Source organism: Artibeus jamaicensis, unplaced genomic scaffold (genome assembly GCF_021234435.1).
Source record: "Artibeus jamaicensis isolate MK-2021 breed Jamaican fruit bat unplaced genomic scaffold, CSHL_Jam_final contig_3109, whole genome shotgun sequence".
Lineage (NCBI taxonomy): Eukaryota > Metazoa > Chordata > Mammalia > Chiroptera > Phyllostomidae > Artibeus > Artibeus jamaicensis.
In genome coordinates, this window is record NW_026521716.1 from 151,103 (window position 1) to 178,010 (window position 26,908).

A 26,908-nucleotide genomic window follows, 5' to 3' on the forward strand; every position below is an offset into this window, starting at 1 on the left:
CTATAATAAGCAGTTTACATACATTAAGTTACATACTTGCCAAATAGGTATTACTTTCATTTTACAAATGGGGGCATTAAGGTTGAAGAAACTTAAAAAACAAAAAACTTGTCCATGATCTTACATTACTAAGTTGGAATGCTGCACTTTAAACCAGGTTGGTAAGGCTCTAAAAACCTATATTTTTAACTTCTGTTTCTCCAACTTCTGTAAAGAGAAATATTAACCCTGGCTGGTGTAGCTCAGTGGATTGAGCGTGGGCCTGCGAACCAGACAATCGTGGTTCGATTCCCAGTCAGGGCACATTCCTGGGTTGCAGGCCAGTTCCCTGCAGGCTAATTCCCAGCACGGAACGCATGAAAGGCAACCATACACTGATGTTTCTCTCGCTCTCTCCTTCCCTTCCCCTCTAAAGATAAATTTTTTTTTTTTAAGTGACAAATAGGTGTAATGTGATATCTTAGATGTGATTCCATAGGAGGAAAATGACAATAGATAAAAACTAAGGGCATTTGAATAAAGTATGAATTTAAAAAAAGAGAGAGAAATATTTTATTGACCATAAGGATAGTTTGGGTTAGGCAATTTCATGTCGTTCCAATGCCTTAAAGTAGAGAAGAGCACTGTGATGTCCTGTGGTCACATGTCTCATGGAACATTCGATCAAAGGAAGATGCTTTTTGCTTTAGAATCATTTCTAATCCTCATTTGAAAATTTAAAATGTTCACCCAGTATGTGAAACAGGATACAGAATTGTGTATACAGCATGACCCTAATTTTGTTTTAAAATAGATCTAATCATAATGACATACACATGCATAGAAAAAAATGGAAAGAAAATATTCAACACATCATACTTTTAAGTTGGGATAAAGTATGGCTTATTTCTTAATACTTCTTTGGTACCTTCCTGTATTTCTTAATTATTAATAGTAAACCTGTATTACTTTTATAATAAAAGACCAATGAACATTATGAAACTCTTCTTTCATTAAAATTTTTTTTAATTTTTTTAAATTTTTTTAAATTTTTTTATTGATTATGCTGTTACAGTTGTTCTATTCCCCCCTTCATTCCCCTCCACCCTACCCCCCATCCCCACCATTACCCCCCCTTTAGTTTATGACCATGTGTCTCAAGTCCTTTAGATTCTATATTTCCCATGCTATTCTTGGCCCCCCATCTATTTTCTGTCTACTGTCTATGCTACTTATTTTCTGTACCTTCTCCCCCCCCTTCTCCTCCTCCCACTCCCCTGTTGCTAACCCTCCTTGAGATCTTCATTTCTATGTTTCCACTCCTGATCTAGCTGTCCTTTTAGTTCGCTTTTGGGGACCCGCTGGGTTCTGGTCCAATTGCCCACTCCCTCGCTTGTCTATCCACGCACAAATGCGCGACCACAGTCAACACGCAGCCCTGATCCCCTGCTGTCTCCCCCACGGTTGCTCGCTTGGTCGCTCGCTCGGTTGCTCACTAGGTCCAACCCTGCGCCTGGACTCCGCACGCCTGGATTCCGCGCGCCTGAGTCCGTCTGACCGAGTTTTCCTGTGCAACCCCGCTCCACCAGCCGCTGGTTTCGCCCCTTACCGGTCAGGCTGAAGAATTTGTTGTTAACAGACTTCCGAAAAGTTCAATTTTCTGTGTTCTGGCTGTGTTTTCTGTTGCTAATATTAAGTTGTCTCTAAACTTGGTTGTGTGAGAAGGCACAGCACATCCACCTATGCCTCCATCTTGGCGGAAGTCTCATTAAAATTTTAATTTTGTTTTGCTTGTTGACTGTGTTGCTAGGATTTCAGTTCTAGAGCTTAATATTATGACCAAAACCACTTTTTTTTACTTTTTAAATTAAATTTATTGGATGGCATTGGTTAATGACATTATCTCAGTTTCAAGTATGCAATTTGTAATACATCATCTATATATTGCTCACCATCCAAAGTCTAGTCTCCTTCCATTATCATATATTTGACCACCTTTACTCTCTTCATCTTCCTCTCATCCCCCTCCCCCTCTGGTAACCACCATACTGTTGTCTGTGTCTGAGCTTATTTGTGTGTTTTGTTTATTGCTTTCAGTTTGGTAACCCACATAAGAGTGAAATCATACGGTTCCTGTCCTTTTCTTTTATGACTGACTTCCGTTATCTTGGTAGTCTCATGGTCCATTCATGTTGTCACAGATGGCAGTATTTTATCCTTCCTTAAGACTGAGTAGTATTCTGTTGTCTATAACATATCTTTATCTAATCATTCATCAAAGGCCACTTAGGTTGTCTCCATACCATGGCAACCATTAATAATAATGCTGCAGTGAACATAGGGGTACATATAACTTTATGAATAAATATTTTCAAAATTTTCAGGTAGATATCCAGAAGATGGATTGCTGGACCATATGGTAGCTCAATTCTTAATTTCAAAACTGCTTTTTAAATATATGTGCCTCGGCCCTGGCTGGTGTAGCTCAGTGGATTGAGCATGGGTCTGTGAAGCAAAGGGTTGCCAGTTCGATTCCCAGTCAGGGCACATGCCTGGGTTGCAGGCCAGGTCCCCATTAAGGGACACATGAGAGGTAACCACACATTAATGTTTCTCTCCCACTCTTTCTCCTGCCCATCTCCTCTCTCTAAAACTAAATAAAATGTTTTACATATATATATGTGCTTCATACTGTCTGCTTTTTCAAAGATAATAAAATCATAACCCCAGATTTGAATTTGAACTTGAAACTAATTTATAGCCATTTTCATAAGTAACTTATTTCTAGTACACAAAACTGGGCCCTTCCCAATCTTTTGAAAATCCAGATAATCTATTATCTTAGTTGTTTTACCAGCTCAGAATCCTGTTTTACCTATAGCTGTGAGTTTCAATGGTGGACATATTAGTGTTGGAATAAGAGACCATTTTAAAAACATTACAACTTCATCATTTATAACCTGAAGACCCCTAGCATTCTGCTTGTTTCTCATTGAGTACATGACCAAGTGGCACATTCTAACTGCATTTTTTCTTCATACTGGCAGATTTAGAGTTAAATGGTTTGGAGTCTGGAAATGGGGAGGAGGAGGCAACGGATCGAGAACCCAGGCGCTTGAGCAGTAGGCGTTCAGTCCTCACTAGCCCTGTAGCCAATGGGGTGAACCTGGATTATGATGGACTGGGCAAAACCTGCCGAAGTCTTCCAAGTCTGAAGAAAAGCTTGTCTGGAGATTCATCTTCTGACTCTAGCCGGGGCTCCCACAATGGCCAAGTGTGGGATCCCCAATGTAGTCCCCGAAAGGACAGGCAGGTGCATCTGACCCATTTTGAGCTCGAAGGTCTTCGCTGCCTTGTAGATAAGTTGGAATCTCTCCCATTGCACAAGAAATGTGTTCCTACAGGGATAGAAGATGAAGATGCTCTCATTGCTGATGTAAAGGTAAGAATTGGTTATATTGCATGATAGCTACTGATCTGGCCAGGGCAGTAAGTTTCTGGATTCGAGAAAGCCCAGGACTTTAGGATGATTTCTGGTTTAACCAGAGGGAAGTTAATGTGTGCGTGCATATGTTTGTGTGGCATAGTGGGTCAATTCCTAGAAAAAGGTTAAGTCCTTGTTATGAAAATATTAACACTGTATCTTCACTTAGGAGTTAAATTTAGTATTAAAAACACAAATTTCCAGCTGGTCCTAAAAATAAAGGACAGCCTGAGAAAGTGTTTGTGTTAAGAAATAGTACTTTAGCCCTGGCTGGTATGGCTCAGTGGATTGAGAGCTGGCCTGCAAATCGAAAGGTTGCTGGTTTGATTCCCGATGTGGGCCAGGTTCCCTGTTGGGATGTGTGAGGCAACAGATCAGCATATCTCATGCACATCAATGTTTCTCTTCCTCTCTTTTTCTCTCCCCCTCTCTCTAGGAAGAAACAAATCTTTTTAAAAAAATAGTGCTTTCAACTCGTTACCCTCAGATAAAGAGGCCTATTTCAGAACAAAAGTGGCCAATAACAATGTCTAGCAGTCTTAACCCAAGCAGAAGAGAAGAAATTGTTCTGTGTTCGGTTATATTAAGTAGGTTTAGCATATTTAGTTTCAAATTTACCTAGTATTAAGACATATATATCAAGGCAACATTTAACAAAAGCATCACTTAAACATAATGCATCCTGTTGCTATATCAGGTTTCTTCATGTTTTATATCTTTATTCTTTTTCAAGAGGTTACCCAGTATTAGTAATCTTCAAAGCCTTTCCCACCTGTTATATATATTGGTCTCAAATAAAAGAACTCATTTTTAAGGGATGCAGATTTGAGCCTTCTGAACTGGAGGGAGTTCTTTAAAGTCTTTTTTCATATATAACTTTTAATAGGAACACCAAAAAATATGAAGCTGAGAATAACCATTTTCTTTTTAAACCAGTGTCTGGAACTGTGTCTTGGGTGCAGGGTATGGGTGTGTATTAGAAAGCTGGTTCACAATTTGTAATAAGTGTTCTTTTAAAACCTCTCATATAGATTATTTTAATCCTCAGAAGAATATATAGGGAATAATTTTGTGTGACTTTAAGAAAGATGGGCTAAATATCTCATAGTAGATTTTTTTCCATCCCTACTTCCTGATTCAAGTTTTTCCTTGGTCACCACTAACCAAATGAGGTTAGCTTCCTACCTTCTACAGCCACCTCAAGAAAGAATTCCAGAAACTGGAATAGGACCTGAACTTCTTTTTATGATGACATTTTCATTATATCTTACTGTTTATTCATCAGTGAAAAGGTGAAAATTAGATGCTGAAAGAGGTCTAACCTGGGGAATGACAGAAGCTGGACAGTTGGTTTTATGGTTTGGTTTTAGAAGATTTGTTCTAGAAGAGGCAAGTGGTATCCTTGTTAACCTTGTGTAGGGGAGAAAATGACTAAGTTCCATTTAGTAGGTACACCCCTGTTTCTGTAATGGTTAATGCACAGCGAAGCAAGCTCAGCCATATTTTCCCAGACTCACAAACTAGATCCCACATTTACTTCCCATCCTTGAGTAAGCAAAAGACACTTAGGTGTGTTTGTTTGTTTGTTTGTTTGTTTGACCACGATGATAGGACGGACACATGCCGTATTTTCCTGAGAATTTGAGTGTGGTATCTTTCTTTCTACAGAAGCTTTTTTTGGTTTGGTTTGGGTTTTTTTTTTTTTTAATGTAGCTATTCCATCATGGATACATGTGGGAAATATATAATTATGACTTTGGGGACTTACTGCATTAACTTGTATAATTGTCTTTAAGAACCCTAAGGGCCCTGGCCAGGAGCTCATTTGGTAGAGTGTTATCCTAATACACCAAGGTTACAGGTCTGATCCTTGGTCAAGGCACATAAAAGAAACAGCCAATAAATGCATAAATAAATGGAACAACAAATTGATGTTTCTCTCCCCTTTCTCCCTTCTCTCTCTCAAATCAATTTTTTAAATAAGTTACAAAAACCCTAAAAAGAAAGATTTCTGAATTTATATCTCACTGATATTATTTTGGCCTGGGTATCTATGTTTCTAATTCATGAAAAAAGAAAAATAACTTTTCGAACCTAAGAGACGTCTGTGGATGGATTCAACTCCATTGAATCCAATCATAGAAAGTCATAGTGTAACCCACTGATTATATATACAAGGTCAACTGTCGTGATCAAAATACACAAACTCTTTTAACTAAAGTAGTTAAAGAAGAATTTTTTACCCCAGCCTGGTGTGGCTCCATGGATTGAGCACTGGCCTGTGAACTGAAAGGTCACTGGTTCAATTTCCCAGTCAAGGCACATGCCTCAGTTATGGGCCAGAGCCTCCAGTTGGGGGAGCGTGTGAGACAACCAACCAATTGATGTCTTTCCCTCTTTCTCCCTCCCTTCTCTCTCTAAAAATAAGCCCTGGCTGGTGTGGCTCAGTGGATTAAGTGCTGGCCTGCGAACCAAAGGGTCACCGGTTCGATTCCCAGGCAGGGCACATGGCTGGCTGGGTTGTGGGCCAGGTCCCCAACAAGGGGCACATGGGAGGCTCAGCCGCACATCAATGTTTGATGTTTCTCTCCCTCTTTCTCCCTCATTCCCCTCTCTAAAATAAATATATAAAAAAAATTTAAAGAACCCTACTTTAAGAATAAATAAATAAATCTTTAAAAATTATTTTGAGACAAAGTGGTAGGGGTAATGTAGAAAGATTTGGGTCAGATATTAAGGTACAAGGAGGCCACTAGAAGAGGAATGACTTAAGAAGAGACATCTAAAGCGACTGTTAGCATTATAAAAATGCTTGACAAGAGTGTCCTTGTTTTTGTCAGGAATCATGAAAAACATGGCTGCCAGTGTTGGCTAAGATGGAGTGGCACATAGACCAAAGTGTGAGTGGCAGCCAATAGGATGACTGTTCAGGCTGGCAATGTTTGAATTCTCCCTGCAGAGGCTATTTCACAGCTTCTCTTGTTGAACCAATACCATAGTCGAAATGCAGCTGATACAGGAGACAGCAGATTTAGATCCCAGTTCTGCAGGTAGTTTCACTTAAGATTAAATGGATTACTTATTCCTACTTTCAACTAGGTATGTTTAATCTGAGCTTCTAATAATAGTGAGCTTAGAGCTTGTATCCTTTGAAAATCTGAGCTTCACACACAAGAAAAAAAGAGTTGGATTGGTTTTGCAGGTGCCGAATCACTGCACAAGTGGAGACTGCAGTGCTAGAGAACTGAGCGTAGCACCGAAGGCTACACTGCAGTGGAGGACAAAAGCAGGCTTCACTTACCCTTCCTGCAGAGAAAAGCATTGTTTCTTATTGCAGCCTATATGGCTTTCACAAATAACTAGCAGAAGAGATGAGAGGAAAAGTGGTGAGATGAGACAGTCATAAGCATAGTCTCTGGAAGAAAAGTCAATTTTAGTGATATGGTGAGAGGGCTTTGAAGATTTCAAAACTTATAAGTCGTACAGTGTTGAAGAGCAAATAATAGAATACAGAGTTGAAAGGGAATTAAATGAAAAACAGAGCATTAAAAAACGTTGACTAACTGGTAAAGTTCAAGGGAAAGTAAACATTGTGTATAAAGTCCCGGTTAGGAGGAGTGTGGATAAACTTGAATCCTAAAAGTAGACTAAAAATAGGATGGAGTTCTCTCCTACTGTGAGATATTCTCACATTTCTAAAATTGAGAAGTTGTGTCCTTGATAGATGTTGAATACAGAGGCAGGACCTGAAGCAGTATGTATAGCGCAATCCGATTAATGTAAGAAAAGGAGTCTCTCTGTATTTGCATTGTTGCGAGGGCTGGAGGGAGAGCACCACGAGGAGCTGGGAGTCAGCTGGAAAACTGAATTTTTAACAGACTTTATTGTTGTGTGTGTTTGTTCTGATAATAAAGAAACTCTTTATATGTACACATGTAAAAAAGTTTTTAATATATTAATATATTTGGGTACCTAACTCCCTTAATGAAAAATTAAGTGTTGTTGAATATTTTTCTATTTTCCTGTTTGCTCTAAAACATTTTGATAAGGTTAGAAACCATGTGACTTTGGGGCAAGCTAGCTTCTCCTCAGATCTACCTCAGTGCGGTTATGAAAATTAATGATGTCAGTAAAGTATTTAACAAACAGTATCATTATTACAAAAAATTAGATGCTACAAATCTCTGAAATATATTTATTTTGCTACTGTGAATGATGCCTGCCTACTTTGTGCTAGGAACCAGGCATAGTGTTGGGGTAAACATGCAAACGTGCCAGGGACCAAGTCCCCAGGGAGCTTATATCCAGTGGCATAACAGGTGTTGAAGTGGGCTAAGGAAGGTAAGCGCAGTCCAGGTTCACAGATGCTGTGGGTGGCAGAGGGCACTGAGCACACACTGAGGGTTGATCCTGGGGGAAGGCAGTGTCAGTCTTCTTGTTTCACCAGCTGATAAACTTTCCTGTTAGATGATACAGATTGATAAGTACAACATTATACAAATTGTAAAAGCTCCCAAATTATAAATTTGAAAACTGTACTTAGTGGTACAACAGGCTACTGCTGCTCTAATCTAAGATTCTAACATTTTACTTTGTAATCATGATTTAAAAATTTACCTTAAACTCCATCCCAGGAATATGATAGGAGTCAAGTCAGAGTTATGCTTACAAATAAATACAGAAACACTGATGAGAAATTTTCTTTTTCTGACACTAATAAAGAGAATAATTGGTAAAGAACTCAGTATAATTAGATCTTAATCCATTAAGCCAGATTAGGGAAGGAAAAACATTTGTAATTTTTACTGACAATATATTTGTACTAATTGACATTCTAGCTGAGTAGAAAATTTTAAATAATTTAACTCAGCTAGAAGGCATATAGATTAGGTTAAAATAGATTTAATTCTTTAAAATGTCTTCATTATATTTCTATATTATATAATGTCATGTTTTTACTAACTCTGGTCTTTGTTGCCTATCTTTTATTCTGAATAAATAGGAGGGAAAAAATAGGCCTTGTTTAATTTGAGATTTGGAAACTAACTTGCAATATTTCCTAGGGCCCTATCTGTTTTTAGTCTTTCCTGGTGGCCTCTAGAATTTGTACTTGCTACAACTTGAACTTACATTTTGTTTCAGAGTAGCATGTTTCTCTTAAGTATTTTCACTGTATCATCCCTCTAGGTTAGAAAGCACTAAGACTGAAGAAATCAGCATTTTCCAAGATCTCTCACACTGTTAAGGAAAGTTTTTCACATGTAATAGATTGAGTCTTAAGAATAAGTGTAAAGGAGAGATTTAGGATAGAATGACCATATAAATATTTCCAGGAAGAGCTCTACCTAAAAGCACAAAGCTACCCCTTTTCTTGGTCAACTGCTATAAAAATGAAAATGTGCAGCCCCTGACAGCAAAACCCCAGACCCCAGGGAGGTTATTGGGCTGCTGACTCTGCGCCAGAAACTCAGTGAAACAACTGTCCTGGAAATAAAATAAGTAAGCATGTTCCTAGTGGTGAGAGCTAGGTTCTTAGTGGCTTAAGATGTTTATTTCAAAGCAGCTTCTGTAATTTCCAAAAAAAGGTCCAGTTACGTTTCTGACGATCTAAAAATTACATAAACCTGGACCCAAAAATATGGTCTCCTATTGTCTGAGAGCACACTTGTTCAGAGCTTCATCCCATCTATATAGATCAGTGATTCTGTAGATTAGTGAGTAGTTCAAGGGGAGTGGGGGACAGCATCACTCCAATGGCTGTCAGAATGAGCATCAGGGTGTTTGCCAGGATGCAGGGCTGCTTCATAGAGGGAAATGAGAATGAGGCAGTCAGGACAAACCACTAGACTAGGAAATGTGCAGAAAAGCTGGCGTCTAGAGCATGGAATATACCCTGAGGATCAGAATCAGGCAGGAGAGTAGAGTGCCCTGATCTGAGGCCACACCTCAGCAGCTAGTTTGAAGTGGTCACGAAGGAACTGCTAGAAGAGCTGCCTTTGCCCCCATGTCTCACATGGTGGCTCCCACTCCCAACCGGAGGCAGGCATCTGTTGTAGAAGTTACTGCTGTTAAACAGACACATTGTTTTAAGTATCCCAGTATTGGTTGGAATGTGTCATTCCTGAAGGTTTTTCTGGAAATCTGTATGCTGGTTCTAGATTCTGGTCTGGGAAAGTAGCAGTGAGGGCAGTTGAAGTCTGGTCACCTGTGGGGGGAAAAGGTATCTCCAGAGGGACTCAGCTTCCCCCTGCCTGTTCCCCAGAAGCTAAACTTTGGGCCACTCACTGTGTGCCTGAGAGAGCAGGGAGAGTCCTCTGAGTGCAGTCAGGGAGAGTGCTGGCTAACTAACAATACGAGGTGACCCTCAGGGAAAGGGTGTGGGCTGGTAAGAGGACTAACTCAAGACCAGATGCCGAATGGGTTAAAGCCTTCCCTCCCTCTGGCTGGCGCCTGCTGAAGTCGGCCGGCAGCGCCCTCGGGCCACCCCGGGTTCTCCTATTGCAGGGGCGGTGGGAGGGAGCTGGCAGGCGGGGCTCGCCCCAGCTCCTCGGGCAGGCTCTCCTCCAATGACCAGGAAGAGAGGCTTGAAGAGCACACCCCTCCTGACTCTGCTGCAAGCCGCCTGGGCCCTCTGCTGGCAAGCCCAGCTTCCCCCCCCCTGCCATCTTCCGTTGCAAAGCATTTCTGGGAGCTGCATGTGGGTGACGCAGCAGCATTGTTCGCAGGCAGAGGAAGCCGCGGCTGAGCTGAAGGTCTCAAGAAGGAGCTCCGAGCGCTGCATGCTGCTCCCTGTGGGTAGCCTGGACTGCCCTGCCTTATGTACTATGGGAGATTTCAGAATTTTCAAGTAGATCGGATTTTCCTAGAGGCAGAAAACCTAACTCCTTCAACACAACTTCCAATACAGAAAGCAAAACAAAGACGCTGGGGAAACTTCAACCAAAAGCCTCGGCAGCTCCAGAGGGACAAGAAACACAAGGTCAGGCGGGCGGATAGCAAAGCCTTCCTGGATCAGGGCGTGTGTAACTGTGGGGACTTTGTCTGGCAGAGAGGCAGGACTGCCTGCCGGGCGAGTCCTGGACAATGAATGCTTAGGTTACTTCGTGCCAGTGGAGCCGTCATTGCACTTGTTTCTTGCTTGGTGGGGTGTGCTTTTGAATTGGGTTGCTTGGCTTTTGAGAATCCTTTCCCCTTCTCTGCTCAGTCTCCCGCTGTTCTCTTCCCCTTCCTGTGCAATGTGGGGTGTGGGCTTGTGTTTGAATGTTCTCCCGAAAGCCAGGATTCTAGATAGGCGTTAGCCTTTCCGCACTCCGCCCCCGCTCCCTGTCCCAAATCCCCTCTGGTGAAGGTTGGTGGCTTCTTTATTTGGTTTCTTGAAGGGCCTCAGCTGGAGTCAGTCCTTTTTGATGAAAGCTGGGCTGTGCTTGGTGGTATGGCCCCAGCAAAATAAGGCTTGGAAGCAATCTGCATTTCCCTCTACACCCACACAGACCCTAGTAACTGTGTCTGTGTGTGTGAACAGCTGCCCCTCAACTGCCGCCCCCCCCCCCCCGCCCGCCCCAGGGAAATAGTTTCTCCACCTACCCTTCTCTGTTCCCCACAAAATGCTTGCCAGTAGCACTAGACTGCTTTTGGTGAACAGTTGGGCTCCTTTTCTACTTTTAAACAATCACTAATCTTTCTGTGCGGTGTGTTTTGCCGAAAGTGGAAAGTCCCTGTTTGTGGACAGCTCTGTGCTCGCAGGGAGAGGAAATGGGCAGAGTCCTACTCCTCAGCAGTGAGAAGTGGGGGAGGGGAGCTGTGCGCTCTCTAGCGCACATTTTGAATGGACCTGCATTTTTCACCCTAGGGAGATTAGAGCCCATAGCAGAGCCTTGTCCCACGGGGCACGGCACCCTGCCTACCACCAGGCAGTATGGTGCTAACCGGAGGCTCCAGAATAGGGTGCCATAGCAACTCAAAGTAAATAAAACGGCTGGAAATGAAATCAGTTTGGGGGGAGGGTGAGAGGCATCTGGAAGGTTGGCAAAGGAGGATGGATCTTCATAGAGAAGCTTTATGAGTATGAGTTAAAGGGTCTTTCTGAGTCCCAGCTCTGGAATTTGAATGATCTGGGTGATCTTTAGGTTCAGAAAGAAAATGCTTGGTGGGGAAATGCCTCATGCTTCAAAAAGTCCTGGTCTCTGGGCACAAAGCCCACAGGACTGTGAAAATGAGTATCAGAGATGGCCCAAGCATGCTGACCTGTCCAGGGTCAGAGTTTGGTTTTCTCTGAAATGGTTAATACCATATACTCACCTGAATTTGTGTTCTTTTGCTGAGGTCATTTACTTTAAGACTCATAAGGCCAGAGGAAAAGGGATTTCATTCTGCTGGGGTTTGAGATTCTGAAATTTCTGTCTAAAACTTGAAAGATTTGTTTCAAAATGACAGCCAATGTGATTTACTTAAGTGGCAGTTTATACTGTAGTATTATTCCTTAAGTCATTCAAACTAGATTGATTAAAGTTATGAGAGAACTATTGCCCCTAAGACTGTTCCTGCCCTATTTATAGGAATAAAGGCAAAAAAGACTGACTGTGTGTGTTTGTGTGTGACAGAGAGATTTGAGATTGAGATTTTCATAATCGGCCTTAAAAGGACAGAGCCCTGGGTTGAACCAGACATTAAGACTCTGATATTCATATTATTAATTTAGTATTAGCCTGTTTTTTTTTTGTTTTTTTTTTTTGCCATTTTGCCGACATCTGTAAAATGAAGGCTGTACTTACTACCTGATAGTATTCATTAACTGGAATGGAAAAGTGAAGGGGTGAAGTAAAGTTTTACTGTCTTCCGTAGAACTGTGTGACAAATAACACTTGTCGCCATGGTAGCTAGTTGCTTCTGCTAAAGTGTCAACAGTACAGCACGTTCACAAGTACTGGGTTGGGAGCAAAGGTAAATTCTAAGTCTTGGCACTATGTACTAGTTTGAGTTTTCTCTTTCATTTTGATTTACTTGTTTTTCAGTGAGTCTGTATGAAGTAAAAATACAGACACTGCTTCCCTGCCCTTCCCCTTGGTGCTTGTGGGGACTAAGGCTAAGTCTGGATGCCATTGGAAGTGGTTGGCTCTTTGTTCACTGTGCCCTGCTTTATTCTCCCCCTTTTCTCCTGTGTTACCCTTAGGTTTTGCTAGAGGAGCTTGCCAACAGCGATCCCAAGTTAGCTCTCACTGGAGTCCCTATAGTACAGTGGCCAAAAAGGGATAAGGTAAGAATCTCTTCTGGACCTTCATTTCAGGTCGTGTAGAGCATTTTGCTCTCTGACCCATTAGCATTTCAGGAAGTAAAAGCACAACTAGTAGCAGGTAGCTTTTGGTGCATTAATATAAATGGACAGAAAAATCATCCTTCAGTTCTGTTCTGACTCCTAGGTAATTGGCTATCTTTAGAGGTGACTTTCTTGAGAGAACTGTCAAACCAGGAGACCTGTCTCTAGGTTTGGGTGCCAAGGTATGCATTCTTTTCCCACCAGAATGGCTCCGTTCCTATCCTTCTGGACCAGTGCCTCAGTTATCTTCACAGAATGATTTAAAGCCACTTAAAATAATTTCATATCTATTTAAGAGGCCAGAGTGTTTCTGTGTCGGATGGAGACCACATTCTCAAGTTTTTCCTTAATTTGGATTTTTCTGTATCAAATTAAAAGGAAAAGAAAGGGATTATCCCTTAGCTAATAAATTGTCAGGAATTTTTATGACTTCACTTAGGCCCTGTATAATTTTTTCCCAAATTCTCCTTTGTCAGAGTTATTAAATAAAAGTAAGTGATAGCATTCTGATCCTGATCATGAGTCTGGCAGATAAATTAGGGCTTTCTTTGGTGTTCCCCAGCTGAAATGGTATGGCCATCGCATTTCAGGAGTATTTAAGCAGAATGCAAAGGTGTGTGTGGCTGAAAGACGTCTTCAAGAATGGTCTCCTCCTTCCTAGACACAGGTTTTCCATCTGATGTCTGCTCGGCCACGTGGGGTTGCCTCAGAACAATTTAGTCATCTCTGGATTGTTGGGGTATCTGCTCTGTACCAGATTGTATGCTTGGATTTGTAGTAATGCAGAAATGAACAAGACCTATCTCACCCTCAAGTAGTTCACTGTCTTCTTTAGGAATATGCTCTGAGCGGCAGCATTCGGGGTAGGGAAATGTTGGAGGACTCCAGGAATGACTATGGGACCTAGAAAGCTCAGCAGAATGAGAGGGATGTGGCTGGAGGAATTGCCCAAAGGAACTGGCAATCTTTTTCTGTAAAGGGAATATGCCAATAAAAAATACAATAAAGATAATACATTTTTTAGGTTTTGCAGACCATACAGTCTCTGTCAAAACTTCTTGATTCTACCAATGCACATAAAAGCATCCATAGACAATACATAAGCAAATGAGTATAGTTGTGTTCCAGTAAATCTTATTTACAATAAAAGAGGCAGCAGGCAGGTTTGCCCACAAGCTACAGTTTGGCCAAGCCTTGTAATCTTCTACCTTCTCCAGTCCTTAAAGCTACCTGATATATTTGGCTTCACTGCTTTCTCTTTCCAGCTTAAATTCCCTACCCGGCCAAAGGTGAGGGTTCCTACCATCCCCATCACAAAGCCTCACACTATGAAACCAGCTCCACGGTTAACACCTGTGAGGCCAGCTGCTGCCTCCCCCATTGTGTCTGGAGCCAGGCGGAGACGAGTACGATGTCGAAAGTGCAAAGCCTGTGTGCAAGGAGAGTGTGGTGTTTGCCACTACTGCAGGGACATGAAGAAGTTTGGGGGGCCCGGTCGCATGAAGCAGTCCTGTGTCCTCCGGCAATGCTTGGCAGTGAGTGATCTGCTGGGTAAAGAATTTGGGGGAGGGGTAATGGTGCCAAGAGGGACTGAAATACACATAGTACACAGTTAGACTTCAGAGTTGGAAAAGAAAAAAAACATTCTCTTTTTGGCTTTCTTTGTTTTATCCTTTTTCTCCCTGGGTTCTGAAGGAATGCGTCTAGTACTAAAAATTAGCTAATACACTCTTTCAGCCTTACCCAGTTTTCAAATGAGAGACCAGCGTTTGAAGGACAAATCACTGCCATTTGTCTTCTCTTTAAGTGGATTAGAAAGAAAGGACCTCGAGACCAAGGACAGGCGGACTAGAAATAAACTGATCTCTCTTGGTCTCTAGCTAGTTGATTCTCCCCAGTTTCTTCCTCAGCCACTTCCTTGCCTGGTCTCCATGCTCCTTATATGTTTACTGGATAAATATAGGAACCAAATAGCCCATCTCAGTTAAAGGGAAGCTGAAACAATAAGCATCTAAGTCTACTCTTTTCTTAGTTTCTGTCTTTGTCCCCTTGTAGCCCAGACTGCCTCACTCAGTCACATGCTCCCTCTGCGGAGAAGTGGATCAAAATGAGGAGACACAGGACTTTGAGAAGAAACTCATGGAATGCTGTATCTGCAATGAGATTGTTCATCCTGGCTGCCTCCAGGTGAGGCCTAAGGGGCCCCTGAGGTCTCAGCTGATAGAGTGTCTAAAGGTACTGAGCGGAGGAGAGGAGACTGGGACATGAGTCACAAGAGTCTGGGAGCAGTTCTGTTGGGCCATCAGCTGTGGCGATCTAACACCTGCCCTTGATCCAGATGTCTGTACTACCTGCCAGGCACTGCGCTTTGCCTTGAGGATAGACTGGTGTACAAAAAAGTCCAAGTGTGTGCCCTCATGGAGCTTACATTCCAGCATCTGGAGAATGTGTTTGGAGTCTCCAGGCCATCATGAAACTTCCAGATCTGTTTTTTTGGAATGTTTCATGTCTTTACTTATCTCTCCTGCATACTTCATTGTATCTCTGGGTGTTAGTAACTAAAAGATAAAGGAGTAATATTTGGTGACATTTAGTGAGCACTCAGTCTGTATCAGGCTCAGGGCACATCTGAGGAGCTTTAAAAAATGAGAAGAAAGTTCATCCCTCAGCGTCAGAGACCAAGTTAACTCTTCCATCCTGAACCCCGTGCTGGGATGTGTTCAGAAACTTCCCAAGTCATTCTGATTTGCAGCTGAGGTGGAGAGCTGCTGCTTTACCTGCATTCTCTTGTTTAATTTAAACACCCCTGTGAAGTTGGGTCACCCCATTTCTTTATATTTCTTTGAATCTGAAGGGCATTGGTGCTAATACTTTCTGGTCTTCCCAGAGGTGTCAATTATGTCATGACTGCTACCAGGGTGACAGTGATTATGTCACTATTAATTATGAGAAGTAGCCCAATTTCAGAAACATTCAAATGTGAAAAATATGCATCTTAGAATCTAAAATAGGATTATCCCCATGATAATGATAATGGTTAATGCAAAGCATTTACTATATACCAGGCATTTTTCTAAACACTTTACATAATACATAATTCATTTATCTTCTCTACAACCCTAGAAGATGGACATTGTTATTTATCCCCACTTTACATTGAGAGCATTGAGTCACAGAGACTAGTCTCTGAACCCAAGCTGTTTAAGTCTCTACCACAGTCAGGGTCAGGTCTGGCACCATTCCTGTGTGTTCAGTTCCTTTTGCAAAGTGGCATGAGACCTTCAGGAGTATATGTGTTGGGAGAAGAGGCCCCAGACTCTTAGGAATTTCCTCATGGAGCCTAACTTTGGCTAAGTAACCAAGAGTGAGGGTAGCCAGTTTCTTGGTGGCTGAAATGCTAAAGTGGGACTAGATGACTCTCATTCTTTCTCTTGTATAAGATCACTATATTTAGGAATGGGTTTTCCCAACCATGAGGTAGTTATTGCTTAATAAAGAGACTTAAGAGACAGGCTTTCTTTCTTTTTTTTTTATTAAAATGAGACATATTTTTAATATCCCTGTCTCCCTATAGATGGATGGAGAGGGGTTGCTTAACGAGGAATTGCCAAATTGCTGGGAGTGTCCCAAGTGCTACCAAGAGGACAGCTCAGAGAAAGCCCAGGTAAGGGGACTGCATCCAGATTTGCACTGGGAGAAAAGGAAGCATCAAGCTAAGGCAGTGGCCGTATGTTTGCCTTTGCAACTTCATTCATGCGGTTTTTCTGACCCAGGGAAATATTTTTTCCTTTGGTTCTTTTTGTTTGAGTTTTTAATGTTTCATTTTTGTGTTATGGAACATTGTTCCACTTGGGGCCTGCGAATGGCTGGGGTCCATATATACCCTGAAGCCCTAGAAAAAGAGGAACTATAACTGGGCTGCTTGAGGAGGGAAATGAGGTGAGCAGCATCGTTCCGGTGGAGTTAAGCTTGAGGGGAGCGAGTGATCCGAGGCAGCTGGTAAAACAGTGGTGTGCTGGAGTTTCCAGTCGAGCAGGTTTCATTTTGTTTTTCCCACCTTTGTGCCTCACAGAAAGGCAGCCCATTGGGCCCAAATGTGTCCTGCAGAGGCAGCCCCCTCCCCCAGGGAAGACCAGTCCCATGACCTTGGCCCTGAGCAGCTGTGGTTGCTAGTCCAATGGTCGCCAATAATGTCAGAGGCCAAAAAGACTCTGGTTACTGGGCCAACAAGACAATACCTACTAAGGGCACATACAGAGGAGGCAGCTGGCCCAGTGTCAGTCATCCAGGACCCAGTGGTCTCCAGGTACACTATGCAGGAGTAGGGAAAGGTATCCTTATCTCCTATTTTTTTTTCCCCTGAGAAGTGAGTTAGTTGAGTTTTTGATCTAAATATCCTCACAGGCAAAGATTTCTGAAGTTGACTAATGCTAAAATTTTCATTATTGCAAGTTCTTATATTAGCGGATTTTTTATATTTGTCTTCACTAATGGTGGTGGGCACATGCTTCCCTGCTGTAACAGGTGGATTGGCAGGTGCTGTATTTTAGTTTTACTCCTTTATAAAAGCCAGCACTCAAAAGATGGTCATTTGCTTCCAAGCACAGTGAACTAAGAATGTAAGGAGAAAAAGGAGCAGGGTTATTGCTTAGGAACAGAAAACACCTCCTTCAGGAAAATCAGCTACTGCTATGATACCTAGTGGAACACTGGTTAGGCTTCATTGCAACGTAGCCAAGGTGGGATCCAGAAGCAGGCAAGAGACTGGATGGAGAGCACAAGTGGCATGGATGCAGTTGTGGTCCTTTGTAGAAAGTCGGCTTCACCCAACTTGCATCCCTCCTTCACATCCTGAGCAGATTCTTCTGGGAACAGTGCAGTTTCTCACAGAGGTTCCCATTCTCTGCTTTACCTCGTGCATGCCGCTGCTGCCTGGGGATGGGGTGGGGTGTGAGTGGAGGGGGTGAGCTCAGACGGTGGTGGAGCTGAAGGTCTGTCGCATTTACTGCTCTCAGGTTCTGCATCCTAGTCCAAACGGTGCACAGAGGCCTCTTTTCTTTCACCCCTGGCATCTTTCTTTCCCCAGAAGCATCTCTTGGTGCTTTTCTCCATAGAAAAGCAGTCTGTCTTCTCCGTAGGCCCCTGCAAGTAACAGGGAGGCACTGATGTGGCTTTTGGGGCCTGTTTTACAGAAGCGGAAAATGGAAGAGAGCGATGAAGAAGCCGTGCAAGCCAAAGTCCTGCGGCCCCTGCGGAGCTGCGACGAGCCCCTCACACCCCCGCCTCACTCGCCCACTTCCATGCTGCAGCTCATCCATGACCCGGTTTCCCCTCGGGGCATGGTGACTCGGTCATCCCCTGGGGCTGGCCCCAGCGACCACCACAGTGCCAGCCGCGATGAGCGCTTCAAACGGCGGCAGTTGCTGCGGCTGCAGGCCACAGAGCGCACCATGGTACGGGAAAAGGAGAACAATCCCAGCGGCAAAAAGGAGCTGTCTGAAGTTGAGAAAGCCAAGATCCGGGGATCGTACCTCACTGTCACGCTGCAGAGGCCCACCAAAGAGCTCCACGGGACATCCATTGTGCCCAAGCTGCAGGCCATCACGGCCTCCTCTGCCAACCTTCGCCATTCCCCCCGAGTGCTAGTGCAGCACTGCCCAGCCCGAACCCCCCAGCGTGGGGATGAGGAGGGGCTGGGGGGAGAGGAGGAGGAAGAGGAGGAGGAGGAGGAGGAAGATGACAGTGCAGAGGAGGGGGGTGCAGCCAGGCTGAATGGCCGGGGCAGTTGGGCTCAGGATGGAGACGAAAGCTGGATGCAGCGGGAGGTCTGGATGTCTGTCTTCCGCTACCTCAGCCGCAGAGAACTTTGTGAATGTATGCGAGTGTGCAAGACGTGGTATAAATGGTGAGCAGGGATACAGGGATCAGGACTAGGGGTACGGGAGTAGGTGGCAGGTTTTTTATGAGACAAATGTGGGTGTTGGCATCTGGAGGCTTGTTGGGTCCTAAAGGGTCGAATTAACCGAGTGTGCTCCCCAGACTGAGGTCCTGTTCAGGATGTGGCCACTTGTGTCTGCAAGTGTCGCAAGGGGAATAGACCCTTTGCCTCCTCTCCCTGCTTCATACTTTTCCATCTCTCTTTACAAGACATAGGACACTCATTTGGGGGATGGATTTGTATAGTTTGTGCATAAACTTCTGTCCTGAGTTTCCCCCCAAGTATGCAGAACTTGTCATTCACTTGTTGAGCGACAAGTGACTCTGTACCAGTCACTCTCCTGGTGGTGGAGATGGATGATGTCCATTAAATACCTGCCTCAGTGACCCCTTCATGTAACAAGAGAGATGGACATGCTTTTCAAAAAAATTGAAGTTGCTAATAATTTCCTAGTTTTAATTCTCATTCCTCAAGCCTGGACCAGAATTGCTTTCTTCCACAAGCAGAGTCCAGTTTTGAAGCTTTCCGAGACTTTGTTGTCCTTTATAAGACCGATAGTTTCTTCTCGGGTTAAACACTGAGAGACTAGGGGGAGTATCCCTAGAGATGATGAGCAGAGATCCCCATGGGGCATTGTTTTTTCCTCAAGCCCCCAGGCCTCAGGACACTTCCTTTATATTTGGGTCAAACCCTATTTATAGTAGTTCTCAGAGGTGATGCCCAAACCAGTGACATCACCTGGGACCTCGTTAGAAATGCAGGGTCTCAGGGCCCATCTCAGAGCTTCTGACAGAACCTCTGGGGTGCAGGGCCAGGCAGTCTGTCCTTAACGAACTCTCCAGAGGTCCTGGCACACGTTAAAGTCTGAGGTACACTACTTTATGGTAAGCAGCATGTTTCTGTCACAGAAATTTCATGTGCCATTGGTGAAATTTTTACTGTCTTTAAATGAAGACCCCCTTCTTCATAAATATGAGTTTATTTCCCAAATCTGAATTAATATGTGATCTATACCAAATTCTCATATTTCTCTTTGTATGGCTAGTGGGCCTGCCTGGCTCTGTCCCTTGGTTTCCAGGCTGAACCACATAAGACTTCCATTATGTGCCTTCTCCCCTTCTGCCAGCCAGGCCCTGGGCTGGCCTGAGAGCAGGCACGGTAAAATACTAAACACAGGCCTGTGTGTAGCAGCGTTATTTGTGGTCTGTGGACTTGCAGATTGCATTGGAAAACCAGGCCTCTCCCTTTCAGTTCTGATCTGGACTGGCTAGAAAATGTAGAGATAGCACTGAGGTAGAAACCCCTTTGCCAGGGTGGCAAAGGACTCTCCAGACCTGGTCATAAAGATTATTTTTTGCTTGATACAGTAGTGGACTTCCAGAGTTTAAGGCAGGGTGAACTGTGGGTGTGCCAGATAGCAACCTGCATCTCCAGGCATCTGGGAGTGACTGACAGTGGAGAAAATGGAGGCAAGCCCAGCCTCAGGTAGCAAGAAGTCAAGAAAGTTTTTAATGCTCCCTTATATGCTCTTTGGTGAGAGTCGTACCATTCTAATGTAAATGAGAACTTACAGTATTATTATTTCCTGTGTGTCCCTAACAGTTGTGCCATGTTCTCAGTCCACCCAGAGTAAATCAAGGTGAACTGGTCAGGTTATCCACCAGGTAACCTCTAAGGTTGCTATAGAGAACCAGCCCTATTCTTAGAGGTGGGGAAAAAACAGCAGGCATGATCCTTATAAGCTTCTGAGCTTGCAGGTGAACCCAGGGAGAGTGGCCCTCCAGATGCTCTGCTTTCCCAGAAGCCCCAGCAGTCTATAATGGAAGTTCCTCTAATAAGGGATTTCGGGTTATTGACAGCTAGTTCTCCTTCCTTCTGTCACAGGTGCTGCGACAAGAGACTTTGGACAAAAATTGACTTGAGTAGGTGTAAGGCCATTGTACCCCAGGCTCTCAGTGGCATCATCAAGAGGCAGCCAGTTAGCCTCGACCTCAGTTGGACCAACATCTCCAAAAAACAACTGACATGGCTCGTCAATAGGCTGCCAGGTGAGCAGCCCTGCCACTGCCCTTCCGGGTCCCCAGGAGCAGGCTTAGCAAGAGGTTTACCCAGGGGCACTTTAACTGCCATTCCCTAAGGGGCCACTCTGGACCGGCAGACAAGTCACTGTACTAGACAATAAAAAGAATGGAATCGGGCTGCTGCCACTGAAGAGGGAATTTGAGTAAGATGTTGCTTTGATGAGCCTCTTGTAAGGTCCTGTTCTTTCCACATTTTAAGGTCTTGGAAAGACCAAGTCACCTTTGCTTCTCTCTTAGGAACAAAGTTGGTTTTACCACCAAAGCTAAAAGATGTAATACAAGATGGTGCTCATAGGAATCTTTGAGCTGAATTACTAGCATAAAGTGAGGATACAGTCCCCTTCTCCCATTAGACTAGGAATCCATTTACCTTAGATGTGGTGACAGGATATATTACTGCGTGTCTGTTTCCTTGTGTTGCAGGACTGAAAGACCTCCTCCTAGCTGGCTGTTCCTGGTCTGCAGTCTCTGCCCTTAGCACCTCCAGCTGCCCCCTTCTCAGGACCCTTGATCTTCGGTGGGCAGTAGGAATTAAGGACCCTCAAATTCGGGACTTGCTGACTCCACCGGCTGATAAACCGGGTATGCTCTGTGCCTGATTTCTCTGTGGTTGCCTTTCCACATACTTCATCCTCAGAAGCTAAGGTAGTCTGACAGATGACACTGTGCAGATTGAGAACAGCGTGATGAACTGTGTACAAGTATAGGTTAATGATTTACAACCAGGTAACTAACTCCCTACAAACAAAGGAGTAAGTCCATTTTGTGGGTCAGTGGGATGGGATCCAGCGAGCACGAAGCCTGAGGAAGTCTGGGTGGGAAAGCTTCCGGGTTGAGGTGGAACCTTAAGAGCTGTTTGCATAACATGGTGTAGAAAAGTGTAGGAGTGTGGGAAAGGCAGGGGCATTCCTCACAGACCCTTTTGCTGTGTGAGGCATAATCTAACAGCTGGGAGGAAAGAAAATGTGTCTGGTTTCCTAGAAACTGCCCCCACACATTGCTCACTCTGAAAGCAGGGCTGGGTGTGGGCAGTTATGCTTAACCCCCTGCAAGGGTGTCTGGCCAGGGAGTAGCGGAAGCTTCCTGTAGTTTTAGAGCTAGAATAGAGTCAAGAGGGTTGTTTGTTTTGAGAGAAACATCAGGTTTTTTAAAAAGATTTATTTATTTTTAGAGAGGGAAGGGGAGGGAGAAAGAGGGGGAGAGAAACATCAATGGGTGGTTGCCTCTCGTGTACCCCCTAGTGGGGACCTAGCCTGCAACCAAGGCATGTGGCCTGACTAGGAATCCAACCTGCGACTCTTTAGTTCACAGGACAGCATTCAACCCACTGAGCCACACCAAGCAGTGCAAAACATCGATTTTTGTTGTTCTTCCTGTTCCACTTATTTATGCATCATTGGTTGATTCTTGTATTACGTTTCCTGATCTGGGAATCAAACCCGCAACCTTGGCGTATTGGAACGGTGCTCTGACCAACTGGGCTACCTGGCCCGGCTGGAGTGAAGAGTTTTGGCTTCTTGTTTGTGCAGGTCAGGACAATCGCAGTAAGCTCCGGAACATGACCGACTTCCGGCTGGCAGGCCTTGACATCACAGATGCCACGCTTCGCCTCATCATTCGCCACATGCCCCTCCTGTCTCGACTCGACCTCAGTCACTGCAGCCACCTGACAGATCAGTCCTCCAATTTGCTCACTGCTGTCGGGTCTTCCACTCGTTACTCCCTCACAGAGCTCAATATGGCAGGTATGCTGCTGCAGCGTTTCATGGCATACAGTGCCCCATGTCTCCTGGAGGTCCCAGCCCCTGTCAGAGCCTGGCTGAATTGCGTTACCTCGTTTCCTCACATCTGGGCAAGGAGATGGATTTCTGTTCATTTTCTAACTAATGTGGGGGGCCAAGGCCTGGAGTGATTGTCAGGTGCCTAAGAGCATGGCTACCACCCAGCTTCAATTTGTTCAGCCTTGCAGCGCAAGGAGTGAGGTGGCGGGGGCCTTCAGAAGCCACAGTGCTGACGGCACTTCTGGTCTCTGAGCCAGCTAGTTATGGGACATAGAAGGCTAATGTTTAGCATTTTAAGGGAAAGAGCTGGGGAATTGAGCAGCAGAGAGCCAACATCTGTGGCTGTGTGTACATAGCATTCTCCTCGTGGTTACTTTCCCCACAGGCTGCAATAAATTGACAGACCAGACCCTGATCTACCTACGGCGCATTGCCAATGTCACCTTGATCGACCTTCGAGGATGCAAGCAGATTACTCGTAAAGCCTGCGAGCACTTCATCTCAGACTTGTCCATCAACAGTCTCTACTGCCTGTCTGACGAGAAGCTGATACAGAAGATCAGCTAAGACACACCCGGCCCAGATTGAACAGGAAACTGATTTTCCCCTGACTCCCCAGCCAGGAGAGCCTCTCTCCCCAACCCTGCACAGGCTCTGAGGCCAGCGTCACACTCCCTCTCTGCTCTCCTGCCCCTCGAGCCCTTCCCCTACAGGCGGGGCAGAGAGAATGGTGGACACTAGGCTTACCTGCCTGCTCCTCTCCCTCCTAAGGAAAAGGGAGTAGCAAATTGATCCAAGGGGAAAGCATAGGCTGTGTGCTGTCGAGGTGCCTGCTCGCCCTCCCGCTCACCCGCCTGCGTGCCAGGAGGCCAGGCTCGGAGTTTGGGTCGTCTGTGCACCTGTCATCTGCGCTAGGCCCTGGGGCCCTGCTCCCCATCCATGGTCCCCAGCAGTGCCTGGTTCTGAGCGAACTCCCAGGGAAGAAAGTGGCCCTGTCTCTGGCCAAGTTCTCCTTGTGGTGTCCAGTGCGTGTCTCTCCTCCGTCACACTCTCCCAGCTTACGCAGGAGGGGCAGCAGCCCCGTGAATGCCAGACCCATACAGATCACACTGGTGCTGTTGAGGTGTCTTAAGACCTCTCATTTGTGTCTGTGTTCTCCCCTGTCCTCCTGTTAGCTTGATCCTGTCCCATGTTCCGTGGTAATTCACGTAATGAGGCTACCCCACCCCAGACTTTCCCACTAGTCTCTATGAGGTCCTTGTTGCACTTATTGGAGTTGAGGCTCTTCAGAGGAGCTGGAACTGTATCCCAGGGACACCCCCATTTTATCGCTTCCTAAGCAGATTCTGAGACAGGCGCCATCTCCTTGTTCCCATTTCCTCTTCAGCCTCCTACTGCCCTTTTCCACATCGTTATTCCTGCCTGAACAGGGCTTTCCCAGGATGAGTGTCCTCAGAGGGAGCAGCCTCTCTCCCCCGGCTGGGGGAGCAGAGACCTGGGCCAAGTCCCCACCTGCCTCCCAGCAGGCACCAGGCCTCCAGTGTAGTGTAGCCCCCAGAGCCCAGACCTGTGATTAGCCCCAGTGGCTCACTGATCTGGCACCTTTTGCTGGGAGGGAGAGTTCCTGCTTAGAAGCCAGTCACCTGCCCTCTGCCTGCAGCCGTGCAAGGGGGTGTGCATGTGCCTCTGTGTGTGTGGCTGAGTGTATTATGCGTGTGTGTGGGGGGAGGGAGGGAGGGGAGTGTGGTGTCACCCACTTTACCCCCCTGTGTCAAGCCCCATCAGCTGCCCCCTTTTTCTTTGCATTGAACGGCCTGTCCAAAGATCCTCTCTCTAGGGCAGCAGAGAGCTTTTTGCACTTTAAAAAAAAAAAAGTAGGAAAAGAAAGAAAGGTCGGAATTTCTCTTGGGTCAATATTGAAATGTGTGAGGAGATAGATGCTCAGTAGCAGCAGCCTGTGGCAAGAGCTTATAAGTGATAGACGCGGATTTGCACTCTGCTCTCCCTCTGGAAGGACAGTGATAGCACAACCTTGCCCGCCTCCTCGTCCTCCACCCCCGTCCCTCCCTGGCCCCTTTCTTGCAGCCCAGTCTCAGGCTCTTCTCCTGAAGCCCTACAGGGGAGGGCAAGGGGGGCCCAGGCACCTTGAGGAGAGACGCCAACTGCACCCTTGCCACTTCCAAAGCAATAGAGGCAGAGGGGACCTCCCTCTTTGCCACCTAGCCCAGCTTTGACCCTGGCATTGACTGGCCTCCGAAGAGTAAACTGGGTTCTGGTAGGAAGGGGTGGCGTTGTGTCTGTTTCTTCCAATCTGCTGATTGTCTTGGCTGCACCTTAAAAGCAGCAGTCTGCTCCCGTGACCCTCTCTGCCCCTTCTGTTGGTCTCCAGGCCCAGCAACCTGGGGCTGACACTTGGAGGAAATGCCAGTGACTTATTCCAGAGTGCCTCAGTTAGGGGGACTTCTCTGTAAAGAACCCTGGGTATTGAGCAGAAACCTTATTAATGTTGTTAATGACCTATAATTGGAAGCTTCCTGCCTTTTTTTTTGGTTGCTCCTGTGGAAAATACTAAAAAGATTGTTTTGTTGTGTTGTCTTTTTATAAAAGGGGAGGTGGAGAGACCCCTTCAGAGCAGGGATTGTGCCGGGAGAGTGCCTCTGACTTTGGGACATTTCATCCGCAGAAATTTCCAAGCTGATGGTTTGTTTTGGGTTTTGGTTTTTATTTTTGTTTGTTTTTGGTTTGGAAAAAGCATTTTTACCGTGCACGTAAATTGGTCAGCAGAAAAGGGAACCCAGGAGTGGTGGCAGATGGACCTATGCCTTTGCCGGGTTTTCCTTTTTCTCTGGGACCGTGAGGGGAAATGGTTTTTAGAGGTGAGGGATGGTCCGTATGGAGGAAAGAAATGTCTGTTTGGGGACAGAGGAACCCGGGAGTTCCATCGCCTCTCCTGCAATCTGCTCTTAGATACGGCCTTGCCAGAAGAGCCTGCCCTCCGACCACAGGACCACACACCTGCCTCCGTCTGTCCGAGCACCGGGGCGAAAAACCACAAAGGAAAGGAAGAAAATTTATATATATATAATATAAAATCACTTGGTGATTAAAAAAATAACTGCTCCATAAATAAAACTCCTAAAGTCACTATGTTTAAAGGGTTTGGTTGTGTTTTTGTTTTTTCGGAGAAATATTGTAAATATATATTTTTTGTTGCTGATTTAGAGTCAATCTCCAATGTTGTGCTAAAAATTTTAAATTAAATGTAAGCATTAAGGGAACAAGTCATGCTATCTCAGTTGACACATTTGGGTTATTTGGGACCAGGGAAGGAGGGAAGCTGGATGGACTTTTGTTTTCTAAACATTCTCCAGTATTGGTTTTAGAAAGAGCAAAGACATCGTTCCTCTGACACATGGGGATGGGAGATATTTGTGTAATAAAAATTTTAAAAAGCAAAAAAAGAAATAGCTTCCAATGGGAAATATTTTGATTTGGGTTTTGTTTTTTGTTTTTAATAAAAGACTTTAAAAACAAAACAAAACAAACAAACAAACAAAAACCTTTTCTGCCTTGATGTGTGTGCGTGCGTACACGGGAGAGACAGACAGCAAGACTCCGGTCGGGGGTTGCCTGCCTCATCCATCCCTCAGAGCAGAAGCAGCCTCTAAAATCACCACATTGTACTTCATCGGACTGTTTAACGGAAGTGAAAGTGTAAGTTTGAGAATACCTGATCACCTCTACACCCTTGCCCCGAGGCAGTGCTTGGAGTGGCCTTGTAGAGTCGGGGAGGAGGACTGTGGAAATGGTGATTTCTGATCTTGCCACATCTGGAGAGCCGCTAGCCAAGGCCAGCCGCCATCTACTGCTTCTCATTACTTGTTGGATACAAGCTTCCAGCCTTTAGGCAAGTGTGCCACATGCTGCCAGCAGACTGCCGCCTCATCCCTGATGGTGGCTTCTCAGGAGAGCTGAAATCCCATCCAGGAGGCCCTGAGTGGGCTTTCCACCACCACCTTCAGGGGAGCAGGGGTTCCCGCCCACCAACTCCCTGAGTTGACCGTTGTGAACCATGTTCAGTTCTGTACATTGCAGTGAAGGACAGGGTTCTAGACAGTGGGCTGTCAGTTTTGTCTCCTGAATATGTTAGAAACCATCTGTTTCTCAATACCCTCATCTCTGCCACCCCAGCTGAAGCCACCATTGTCCAGAACCTAGACCACAGCAAGAGCCCTGAGGCCTCCCAGCCCACCAGTCCAACCCCATCATCCATGTTGGCAGCCAGAATATTTCTCTTAAAAAATTTGATTTGACTGCTCTGCTTAAAATCCA

General features: G+C 45.1%; 1 protein-coding gene across 2 annotated transcripts in view; it reads left to right on the forward strand.

Moving 5' to 3' along the window:
* The window catches only part of KDM2A (lysine demethylase 2A), an 82,595-nt gene extending 56,864 nt beyond the window's left edge, over window positions 1–25,731 (forward strand). The window contains exons 12-22 of one of the 2 annotated variants that reach the window (XR_005081122.2): window positions 3,027–3,421; window positions 12,633–12,716; window positions 14,042–14,311; window positions 14,832–14,963; window positions 16,351–16,440; window positions 17,969–18,681; window positions 20,599–20,762; window positions 21,219–21,377; window positions 22,325–22,540; window positions 22,962–25,276; window positions 25,544–25,731. Coding sequence is in view for 1 of the 2 variants with exons in the window: in XM_037135304.2 (XP_036991199.1) it covers window positions 3,027–3,421; window positions 12,633–12,716; window positions 14,042–14,311; window positions 14,832–14,963; window positions 16,351–16,440; window positions 17,969–18,681; window positions 20,599–20,762; window positions 21,219–21,377; window positions 22,325–22,540; window positions 22,962–23,143 (2,405 nt within the window). In the remaining variant the exon portion in view is untranslated. Of the gene's footprint in view, window positions 1–3,026; window positions 3,422–12,632; window positions 12,717–14,041; window positions 14,312–14,831; window positions 14,964–16,350; window positions 16,441–17,968; window positions 18,682–20,598; window positions 20,763–21,218; window positions 21,378–22,324; window positions 22,541–22,961 lie in introns of both variants that reach the window. The other variant, XM_037135304.2, reaches the window with a different exon arrangement.
* Window positions 25,732–26,908: the final 1,177 nt, after the last annotated feature.